This window comes from Triturus cristatus, chromosome 9 (genome assembly GCF_964204655.1).
Source record: "Triturus cristatus chromosome 9, aTriCri1.1, whole genome shotgun sequence".
NCBI lineage: Eukaryota > Metazoa > Chordata > Amphibia > Caudata > Salamandridae > Triturus > Triturus cristatus.
The window spans coordinates 1264334142-1264346406 of record NC_140592.1 but is presented as its reverse complement, the minus strand read 5'-3'; the positions used below and the strand labels follow the sequence as shown (position 1 = coordinate 1264346406).

General features: G+C 47.9%; 1 protein-coding gene across 5 annotated transcripts in view; it reads left to right on the top strand.

Moving 5' to 3' along the window:
- HEATR5A (HEAT repeat containing 5A) overlaps nucleotides 1-12265 on the top strand; it is a 399007-nt gene that overhangs the window by 113314 nt on the left and 273428 nt on the right. For all 5 annotated transcript variants that reach the window (XM_085627402.1, XM_085627405.1, XM_085627403.1 and 2 more), the window contains 2 exons: nucleotides 9595-9750; nucleotides 10399-10649. In XM_085627402.1, the coding sequence (XP_085483528.1) occupies nucleotides 9595-9750; nucleotides 10399-10649 (407 nt within the window). The remainder of the gene's footprint in view (nucleotides 1-9594; nucleotides 9751-10398; nucleotides 10650-12265) is intronic.

Here is a 12265-nt window from a genome sequence, read left to right as displayed (position 1 = left end):
CAAGCGCTCCTTGCTCGCTATGATAGAGCGCACTATGACACACTGGAGCAAATATTCCAACATCTCCCTGACCAGTTCAAGGAAGGCGCAGAAATGCTCATCAGAGAAGGACAGCTACTAACGAACGCTTCCATCAAATGCGCACTAGATGCTGCAGACACGGCTGCCAGAGCCATAAACACAAGCGTCATGTTGCGACGACATGCCTGGCTACGGATCTCAGGATTCAAGCCTGAGGTACAAAACAATATACTGAACCAGCCCGTCAACCCCGACTATTTATTCGGGCCAGAGGTTGACACCACCCTCGAAAAGATAAAAAAGGACACGGACACTGCAAAGTCCATGGGCGCCCTACAAACTCAGTCCTTTCGGAGCGGCTCCTTTCGTCGCCCCGGAAACAAGGGAGCAGGTAGAGGACAGGGGTCACAACAAACATATAACAAAGGCAATACACAGACCACCTATGATAAAAACACCCGAGGTGGATATCGTGGCTCCAGCACAAAGGGCAGAGGACGCGGCTACGGCAACACCAGGTCCTCCCCCAAGAACAAGCAGTGACGCCCTCTCCCTTCCTCCCGACCACATAACACCTGTCGGGGGAAGGCTACAAAGGTTCCTGTCCACGTGGAATTCCATCACCACGGACAGGTGGGTCAAAGATATTGTAAAATACGGTTACTGTCTGGAGTTAACCTCCACTCCACCCACAATACCACCAAGAAGCCGTCCTATGTCCTCAGAGCACTTAACGCTCTTACAGCAAGAAGTGCAAAGTATGCTTCTAAAAGGCGCTATAGAGGTCGTACCCATCCACGAGCAGGGTGCGGGAGTGTACTCCCTCTACTTCTTAATTCCAAAAAAGGACGGGTCGCTCAGACCTATATTAGACCTGAGACCCCTGAACCAGTACATTCTTTCAGAGCACTTTCACATGCTCACTCTACAGCAAGTCCTTCCGCTTCTCAAGCAGGGAGACTTCTAGCCACACTGGACCTCAAGGATGCGTACTTTCACATACCCATCCACCCCTCACACAAAAAATACCTCAGGTTCACTGTTCAGGGGCAGCACTATCAGTTCAAAGTCCTTCCCTTCGGCGTGACAACAGCGCCCAGGGTTTTCACGAAGTGCCTAGCTACGGTGGCAGCACATCTACGGAGGCAGCATATACACGTCTACCCCTACCTAGACGACTGGCTCGTTCAAGCGAAGTCAGCCCAGCAATGTGCAAGCCACATGTCCCGCACCATTCACCTTCTTCACAGTCTGGGATTCTCACTAAATTATCCAAAGTCCCATCTCCAGCCCGCACACGTACAACAGTACCTAGGTGCGACTATAGACACTCTGGCGGCCACAGCTCAGCCAAATTTAGTGAGGATCAACAGCATACAACTGGTGATCTCCAAATTCAAACCCAATCACTCACTTCCAGCGCGAGTGTTTATGCAGTTGATAGGCATGATGGCCTCCTGCATCTTCATAGTCCCGCACGCGAGATTACATATGCGCCCCCTTCAGGAGTGCCTAGCACGTCAGTGGAATCGGGCTCAAGGACAGTTAAAGGACCTAGTGTTGGTGAGCGGTCGGGCATACAACTCTCTGCATTGGTGGAATCCACAAAACCTTTGCAAGGGCCGACCATTCCAAGAGCCTGTCCCACAGATAGTACTGACAGCGGACGCGTCTCTCCAGGGATGGGGAGCTCATGTACTCCATTACACAGTGCAGGGACTATGGACAACACAACAAAAGAAGTTGCACATCAACCTTCTGGAATTGATGGCAATCTTCCTAGCCATGAAGGCATTCAAAGTACATCTATGCAACAAGGTCGTGTTGATCCGGACGGACAACATGACCGCAATGTACTACATACAGAAGCAGGGAGGAACACACTCTCCACAGTTGTCTCATCTGGCTCAGAGCATGTGGAAGTGGGCCATTCAGAGGAACATGTTCCTCATGGCGGAACACCTCCCTGGCAAGGACAACCAGATGGCGGATCTGCTCAGCAGACACAGCCACCAGATGCACGAGTGGGAGTTACACCCATCAGTACTCCAACCGTACTTCCAGCAGTGGGGTCATCCGGAGATAGACCTATTCGCGACAAGCGAAAACGCAAAATGCCAAAGCTTTGCCGCCAGGTTCCCACATCCGCAGTCGCAGGGCAATGCGATATGGATGAACTGGTCCGGCAGATTTGCGTACGCTTTTCCCCCAGCGCCGTTAATACCGCTGGTGGCCCGCAAACTCAGACAACACTCCCTGACACTCGTCCTAGTTGCTCCCACGTGGGCACGCCAACCGTGGTACACCACCTTCCTCGAACTTTCCGTGGTGCCGCATCAAAGGCTGCGGATCAAACCCGCGCATTTGACGCAGAACCATGGAGAGATTCAGCACCCAGATCCGCAACAGCTGAATCTGGCGATCTGGCTCCTGAAGTCCTAGAGTTTGGCTATCTCAACCTGCCACCTGACTGTATGGACATCATCAAGGAGGCCAGGAGACCCACTACCAGAGCTTGCTATGCAGCCAAATGGAAAAGGTTCGTCATTTATTGCGGTAATAATGACATCAACCCGCTGGACGCATCCATCCAAAACATCATCTGTTATCTCTTACACCTATATCGATGCAATCTAGCGTACACCTCTATACGTGTCCATTTGACCGCAATCTCAGCCTATCTGCAAACCAGGCAGCACCTCTCTCTATTCAGAGTGCCTGCCATCAAAGCATTCTTGGAAGGACTCAAACGAGTCATTCCACCAAGCCACCCACCGGCTCCAATGTGGAACCTCAACTTGGTCCTCACACGCCTGATGGGTCCACCCTTTGAACCTCTACACTCATGCGAGATTCAATTCCTTACCTGGAAAGTGGCCTTCCTTGTAGCGATCACTTCCCTAAGAAGAGTTAGTGAACTCCAGGCACTAACCGTTCAAGAGCCATTTATACAGGTTCACACCAACAGGGTCGTACTACGTACCAACCCCAAATTCATGCCCAAAGTAATATCGCAGTTCCACATGAATCAGACTATTGAACTGCCAGTTTTCTTCCAAAACCCACAAACTGTTGCAGAAAGGGCACTACATACACTAGATGTACGGAGGGCCCTCATGTACTACATCGATAGGACTAAACCCTTCAGGAAGACAAAACAACTGTTCGTTGCCTTTGCCCCACACCACAAAGGTAACGCCATCTCCAAAGCAGGGATAGCCAGATGGATAGTTAAGTGTATTCAAATCTGTTATCAAAAAGCAAAACGCACATTAACTATTCCACCACGAGCCCACTCAACACGTAAGTTGGGGGCTTCCATGGCCTTCCTAGGAAATATTCCCCTGCATGATATATGCAGAGCAGCCACATGGTCCACTACACACACATTTACAAAACACTATTGCGTAGATGTGCAGTCAAAACAGCAGGCAGCTGTAGGACAGGCTGTTCTCAAAACACTTTTTCAGACCGCTGCAGCTGGCACGGTTAGCCGCCGCCAATAGAGGGCACTGCTATGTATTCTATGCACAGATATGAATTCAGCAGCCCACATGCCTCGAACTGAATATGCTACTTACCAGTATGCATCTGTTCTTGGCATGTAGGGCTGCTGACATTCATATCGCCCTCCCTCCTCCCCGGCGCCTGTCGCAGCTGCAGCTCTCAGAATTACTGCAAGCATGGTCATCACTTTCTGTATCTACTCCATCACTGCCACAATGGCGAAAAACAATCTGAGGATGGAGAGGATGCCCATGCGCACTGTAGTCCAGGGGAGGAGTCACCTATCCAAGGATACTTCGAAGACTCTTCCAGGACAACAACGTGCAAACATCCGGACCCAACACTAGGCGGCGATCTATGCACAGATATGAATGTCAGCAGCCCTACATGCCAAGAACAGATGCATACTGGTAAGTAGCATATTCAATTTTCATCAGTAAATATGCCAAAGTGTAAACGCATTTTTAGCGGAGGAGTCAGAATGAATAATCCCTACAGCCAAAAGCATTTCCATAGTAGGTGGAATGTGATGCAGACTCCATTGTAGTCACTACAGTCGGAATGAGAGGTAATGCCCCTGCATCAACAAAACCACCCCATATATAAAGAGCAAATGGATGGAGATAGTGGGCGGAAAACTGCATAGAGTGGCGGCCGCCTAAAGGAGAACCGCCAACTCCAATACACTCCTCAACCACTGAAGGCCTCAGCAGTGGCAGGAGATTGTGCAGATGATGAAGCACCTTCCTGATGAGTACAATACAAGGCCAAAAGAAATCATGCTGGAAGGAAAAACTATTGCCAATACCTGTCTCAAGTCGCACAGTGGATATGGCAAGCGGACACATATGCACGGAAACAACCTTGGGAAGGCATGCCTGGCTGCAAGTCTCTAGGTTAAAGTCTGAGGCACAAGCCTCAGTCATCAACGTGTCTTTCACAGGTAACGCCCTCTCTGGACTGGCGGTGGACGAGGGCCTACAGCAAATTCAGAAAAAACTGAAACAGCAAAGGCAATGGGTGGCCTTCAGTTTCAAAGAGCTTTCAAAAGGAGGCCCTTCATGATCAGTAGGCCATCTAGCATGGGGTGCTTCCAACACAGCACCCCACAACCATGCTTTAGCCAGCCACCATGCCCATAAGGTACTCCACCACAATGGCAATGCCTTGCATGAAAGCCCTTTTTTGGAAGGAGGGGGAGAGAACAATCTCCCAAGACCTCCTGGTCTGCAAGCGAGTGACTTTCGCCACCCCCCTCGCCCCCAGTACATGGTAGGATAGCAGTGTTCTTCCACGGATGGAGGTCAGTCACCTCGGACGTTATGGATACTAATTAGAACAGTGCCTGGGTATTGTATCAAGCTGCTCAAAAACACCCACAGTGCAAAGATTTATTATTCCAGAGAGAAGTTAATTCATCTGTATCAGGAAGTAAATTAACTCCTAGGAAAACAGATGATAGAAAGTTTCCCAAAAAATGAACTCCAACACGGAGTCTACTCCGGTTACTTAACTGAACCAAAGGCAGATCAGTTGTTAAGGCCAATGTTAGAACTCAAACAACTAAACAAATGTATAAGAAGTCAACATTTTAAAATGACTATACTACAGGAAGTCATTCCTCTAATTAGAAGAGGGGACTACATGGCCACGGTAGACAAAAATCTTGCTTACCTTCGCATACCAATCAATCGCAACCGCAAGAAGTACTTCCAGTTCATCATGGGCCAGGCCTAGTATTTATTCATAGTGTTATCTATTGACCCAAAGTCTGCACCGAGGGTTTTCACTCAGTTCCTGACTGCACTGCCCACACACCCAAGCAGACGGGGAATACACATTTACCCTGATCAAGGCAATTTGCTAGTGAAGGCCCCAATGTGCCTTCCCCTCCCTCCCACCAGTCACCCTCTGTTCTAGGGTACACTCCAAAAATAGCGCCTCCCGGAGCCTTTTCACACCCTTTGACGAAATCTCCATACTCAACATTCTTACTACACTTAAACCCTCCAACCACTTCACTGACCCGATACCCCCCAGTTTCTTCAATGAAATGAAGAGGTCCCTAGTTCCAATCTGGACCAAGATTGTAAATGCTTCCCTACAGAAAGATCCGACTGTCTAAAGGCTGGCCAGGTTACGCCCATTCTTAAAAAACCCTCTGCTGAGCAAGACGACCTTAATAACTTCCGCCTAATCACTACCATTCCTACACTATCGAAGCTGCTAGAGAAATGTGTCCATGTCCAATTTTTGTAGCCACATTAATCAATTCCAGCTTCTTGAGCAATTCCAATCGGGCTTTCGCCAGGCTCATAGCACCGAAACGGCCATTACCCACATAATGAATGACGCTCTAAAAATGCTGGATCGGAACGAAGCTTGCCTTTTAATCCTCCTTGACCTCTTGTCCGCTTTTGATACGGTCAAACATGACAACCTCCTGGATATACTGGAACGGAGGATGGGTCTCTCAGGATCAGTTCTGAACTGGTTTGCCTCATTTCTTCATAACAGATCGCAATAAATTAAAGTCAATGACTCCCTCTCCAACTCTTCTCCGATAACTCTGGTGGTCCCTCAAGGGTCCTCGCTCTCCCCCACACTCTTCACCTTGTTCGTGGAGCCCTTAACGCAAATGCTCAAATCATCCAGTATACTGTATCACATGTACACAGATGATACCCAATTGTACTTGAAAATCTCCTCCCCCCGAAGACATCAATTCACTCAATTCGACCCAACTCAAAACCCAACACTGGTTGACTTCCAAACATCTCAAATTAAACTCCATCAAAACAGAATTCCTCCTTATTAATCCTCCCAAACAGAGCTCTACTATCACTGAATTCATGAAGCAGCTTACGGCTCTCAACTGTGTTCCACACATCATTGACTCTACCAAATCTCTCGGAATAATACTTGATAAGGCCCTGAGCATGCAGGAACACATCAGCGCTCCCACCAAAGGAGCGAAGTTCCAAATGAGCATACTAAAAGTTAAAATCCTTCCTTCCTCCGGAAGACTTGAAGTCTGCTGTTCAAGCACTAGTCATCTCATTATTGGAGTATGGGAGCTCAACTCTCTGTGGGCTTCCGAACTAGAAGCTGGCGCCGCTGAGGGCCTCTCTGAACTCGGCAGCTAGGCTCATCACAGGCTCCAAAAGAAATGTCCACGTCACGCCGGATTGGAAATCTCTAAACTGGCTTCCTCTTGAAGCTAGGATTCATCTTAAAAGTGCTTGCATGGCTCACAAAGCTCTTCACCTTAACACTCCTCTATACCTCTCCCGGAAACTGGAACTCTCAGGTGGTTGCAGATCTTTGAGGAGCTCTAGCACTCTACTGCTGAAACCACAAACATTTCAAAGAAAGAGAACCTATATCCGAGCCTTCTCGGGTATCGCCCTGAGAATCTGGAATGCCCTGCCTCCGGAAATCAGACTGAATCCCTCACCGTCCTCTTTCATAAAAGAAGTCAAAGCACTTCTTATACGGTCTGATCCTGTATTGTAACTACTCCCCCCGGAAACAATGCGCTGAGACCCCCTCCTCACACGTCTGCTCATTTACTGTATTAATGTGGAGTTCTGTTACCGCAGTACTCTTGTTTACCCATTTATCCTGCCCTGTCGGATTGTTGTTCCTGTCATTCTCATAAGTGCGCTAATACCTGCTTGGGTCACGTTCGTGCTATATAAAACTTTATAAATCATTAAAAAATAAATGTCAATAGAATGTTTGTAATGTTTGCATTGTAATATTAATACTCCACAACCTGGGGTTCCCAGTAAACTTAGACTAATACTCCCCTTTCCCACAACAGGAGAAGGTGTTCTTTGGAGTTGCACTGAATTTGAGAAGGGCAAGGGCACTCGCAATTCCCAGGAGAATCTTGGCATCGCAGGCTCAAGCTCGCCGCACCAGAATGGGCTGACACCGAACAGTAGAGCACTAAATAAACTGATGGGACCAATGGCATCCTGCATGCCACCCATTTCATATGCAGGCTGCACGAGCCCCCAATTCAGGAATGATTGCAGAACTAGAGAGTTGGAGATGCTAAATGTACACAGGTGGGGCACACCAGACATAGAACTATATTGAACCGTAGAGACTTTGCTTCCCGGTTCCGACACCACCGATCCAAGGAGACTGCCCTATTGATAAACTGGTCAGACATTTGAATATGCTTTTCTCTCCATACCATTGCCTCAGATGGTAATCCTCAAAAATAGCCTTTACAATTTATTGATAATACAGCAATAAAATCACAATTTTATGAGATTGAAATTTTAATTGAGAGTGCATCATAATTGCTAAAACATTTACAAATTCATCGTCAATTTACACATAAAAGAAACATTATTTGTTATCCGTGGAGTATGTTGTGATCAGCTATATTGGATTCTGCGCAATATTGCAAGCAGGGTAATTGTATGGAACTTTGCTGTGATTGCTCATTGGTAAGGACAGTGAGCATCGTTCTAAATAGCATGTGGATGCAACATCGTGGTAGAATGCAGGGATGCAATTCCCAGAGAAATGTACAAAATAATGTTTGTTTTATGTGCATTAACTGCCACAGTCATATCTTACTGTTAATATAATTTATCTCACGTATTCATATTATTTGCGCACATCTAGTATTTTGTGTTTACATGATTCCCGTTTGAAGAAAAATTGGGAACAGTGTATAATGTACACTACAACAGCCACAATACACAGGATGTGATGCAACATGTTTAACTTCGTTTAAAAAATGAAAAAAGCGCCGCTGTTTGTTGAACTTTCCCCGTGATCAAGGTCTCAGTGGAGATAAACGCGTTGGGTGTACTGGCACGCTTTTTAATAAAACTGATAAAGAATAATCCTTTAACCATCCGTGAGTGCGAGCGGAACTTCCTTTATGGAAACATTGCAAATTGAAAATGGTGCTTGAGAGCGCCTGGATGTGTCAGGAATGGGGTCAAAATGGAGGGATTTGTGTGTGTGTGTGTGTGTGTGTGTGTGTGTGTATGTGTGTATATATACATATATATAATTTATCTCTGCATCTGAGAGTGCGGAAAGTGTAATGAACGAAATTGACGTCAATGTGCTTGAATGGTACATATATGTGGCTCTTAGAGATATTCTAATGGTAAGGGATCTGCAGTTAGAGTATCCATGACAAAGAGCATTACTTATAATATCCCCTCACTGTTAATTTGTGCCAAGAATTAGTTGCCACATCAGAAATGTCGTCTCTGGCGTTTAACCTCCCTCCATTACAAATTGGGCCAGCAGCACTTATCTTCTGCTTGCTCCTTGGTGCCTCAGTGGTTCAGTTCTTCTTGACATTATACACCCCCAAAACCTCTCCGTCCCTAGTTCCAGGCCTTTGAAGACTCGGGGGTAATTTTGTAGCGAAAATGACACATTGGCTACCTCAACCACACCTCCGATGGGACCAGTGGTCCAAAGTTGGAGGAGCAGATACTTTTCCTAAAGGTACTGGTCTCAGTTGTCCATTTGGTAGCAGTAGAGTGGGAAAGCAGCAGGAATGGTGCACCCCTGCCATAGACGTGGGATGCCTTTGCAGACCTCTACATGTGATTTGCTCAAGGTGGGACTTGACAGCTGAGTGGCCAGAGGACAAGACTACCCTGATACAAAGGGCTTTTCCTCTAATGTGTTGAAGGGACTAACCTATCTAAACCATACAGACGTTATCATTACAGTTCAGTTACAATTATATTTAAAAAGTGCAGTGCTGTTCTGAAACCCTTTATACATTGTGATGGCACTTGCTGTGCTGTTGAGTAGAACACAGTAATATCAGTGTGCATTGCAATTCTGTGATTTCTTTGGTCTTGTGAGTGGACTTGTGAGGCACAATGATGTTACTGCTTGCTGCGGTGTCTATGCAAGGCCTTGCATAAACCAATGTTTCTTACATGCAAAGAACCTGAAAGCTGTTCAGTGTCTGTAAAGCAACGCTAGTTAAGTTGAAGGTAAGATAGCGCACAAAAGGGCGACCTTGCATGAAAAGTGCCTTTAACAGTTGCTTTCTTTGTGCCCCAGATGCTGAAATGAATGATGGTAATGTGGAGACGCATGTTGGCACGACCGATGTAGCTGCCAGTCAGCACGTTCTGGTCTGCACTCTTCACGAGCTGGGGATGCTTGTGCAGGGTCTGGGCACCACGGCTGCACCACTGCTGAAGGATTCCAGCTCAGGTAAGCACAAGGGAGTTCAGGGCTGCCCCTGACCTCCTGAAATGCCAGTGTACTTCATTGGGAGGTATCTTTCACCGCTAGTCTGCATTTTGTTGTTGCTCTGATCTTAAAATTGAATTGTTACTCTTTATGCTGAGTATGTTCTTGATATTGCGATAAATGTGGTGTCCTCGTGGATGTTCGGTGAAATGGTAAATCTCTGGAGTGGATGGCTCCCATTTTGGTATTTGGGCATTAATGCTTGCTGAGCACACATCTAGCGACGGGGCAATAGAGTGATGTAGCTGTTATTTAAAAACTAAAAATGTACAGCACGACTGCAAGGAACGATTTGCTGCAACTGAATGGCGGATTATGGCTCCTTTCTTAAGTGAAGGAGCAAACGTTGGAGTTAAATCTGTGAAGGGATGTTGTTCCAGGGCCTAGGTGCTAGCATGAAAATGCTTATTTTCTAGTCTTCATTTTCTACCTTTGCCTTTCCTGTCTGGCAACTAATTGGCTTTGTATGTTGTGCTGGCTGCAGTAGAGACGTATTTTGTGTGCCTCGTAGGAAGGCAGCTTAACTGAAGAATGACTATCGGGACCTTTTTAGGAGGTTGTTGTAGATATCTTCCCGCTGAGTGCCCAATGTCCTCCTCTTTATTTCAGGAGTTTTGGACACAATCACTTCTGTCCTCCTACACCCCAGCGCCTCAGCCCGGTTATCTGCAGCCTGGTGTTTGCGCTGCATTGCTGTGGCTCTGCCCTCATACATCTCTCCGCTTTTGGATCGCTGCATCGAGCGTCTGGGTGCATTGAAGTCTTCGCCCGAGGCTGTAGCTGGCTACAGTTCTGCAGTGGCTGCACTGCTTGGGGCTGTGAGGCACTGTCCTCTGGGAATACCTCATGGCAAAGGGAAGGTAAGTCTCACTGTGTGCTGATCTGCATGAAGGATACTTCTCTTTTCCATTTGTCACTTTTTATCTTTAAGCATCATTTACTGAGACACATGCATGCCTTGCCATCAAAAGGTATCTTACAGCAACCACTTTACTTTTTAAGGCAGCTTGCAGCTCGGGATGGCACCTTTCTGCATGCCCAGCTTGCTTGCGATTTCACCTCCATTGCTGGTTTTCCCCTGATCTCGAGCAGTTTAAAATGTCTTTACTGATCCAATCCTTGGCTGTCAGACTCTGTAAAATGCTTTATTTGTTTTTCCCCTTGGCTAAGAATATTTCAAGTCACCCTTGTATATACTTGTAGCCACCACCTATGCAGAATGCCTCCGCACCAAATGGCACTCTCAAATACATCCTAATTCGTAAAGGCTAGCGACCCCTCAAAGTTTGTAATTTAGTAGCACGTCTTGGCAGCTTGTCTGATAAGTGCAAACTTTGAGGTTAATGAATCCTTTACTAGCAGCCGTGTAAAGTTAGTGTCTTGAATAACCGGTTCCCCAAAGACCTTTTCATTATATATAATACCAAAAGCAAATTGCTAGATCTGAAAGAAACACGTTAGTGTTAAATTCCTCACCTTAGAATATCCCCAGGTGTCAGACTTAATCCGGAAAGGTTTCGCTAGCAGTACCTCTGCGGGTCAGTAGGTGGCTTTGTGCGGCTCCGTGTCCGTCGCTAGCGTCGTATGCGCCGAGATGAGGTCACGGAGACTACTTAGGCGCCACCCATGTGCGCTGACGTCAGTTCTTTGTTTTTCCGCGCCAGTAAGCGCATATCCAGTTAGACCATGTACCTTAGTCACTTTTTGACTATCTCTTTCAGACTTTTGTCTCCTGTAAGTTTGAGTCTACACTGGTGCACGTAGAGATGCCTGGTTTTAAGTCTTGTGGGGCCTGCCGTCGTAATATGCGGGTGGTGGAACCCCACGACGTCTGTCTCTACTACCTGTAGAGCGACCACGACTCCCGGTCTTGTATGGACTGTCTTGCCATGGCCCCGAAGGCCTTGAGGGAGTGGTGCCGGAAGCTGCTTGAGGTCCGGCACTCGTCCCAGCGCCATTCACGGTCCAGGGGCTGCTCCAGAGAACGTTCGGGGGGCCACCATCACCGCTCCTCAGGCTCCAAGTCTTCACCCTCTGATTCGGGTAAGAGACGACGCAAAAAGAAGTCGAAGCGTTGTCGCTCTCCGACGTCCCCCCGTTGGTCCCCGGATGCGAATGAGGGGGACAGGGGTTCTCCCCCCGTGGCTCCTTGGGAGTCCCGCGGCCTACCCACCTTATCCGGGTCCATCAGCGACTCCCGCACAGGTGCAAGAATTTCTTGCTACCATGGACCGCCTGTTTAGGCCTCGGGGTCCTGCCGGCGCGCCCCTGGGCCCCGCGGTCCCGTGTCAGGATCCTGTCGGCCCGTCAGCGCGGCTCCGGCCCCGCAGGTTCCTGCCCCGCAGGTTCCTGCGCTGCAGGTTCCTGCGCTGCTGGCTCTGGCCACGGCACCACAAGGTCCCGCGCTGCCGGCTCCGGCCCCAGCGCCACCCTAGGCAGTGGGTGCCATTTGTTCCGCCCCTGCCTAGATTCCAGG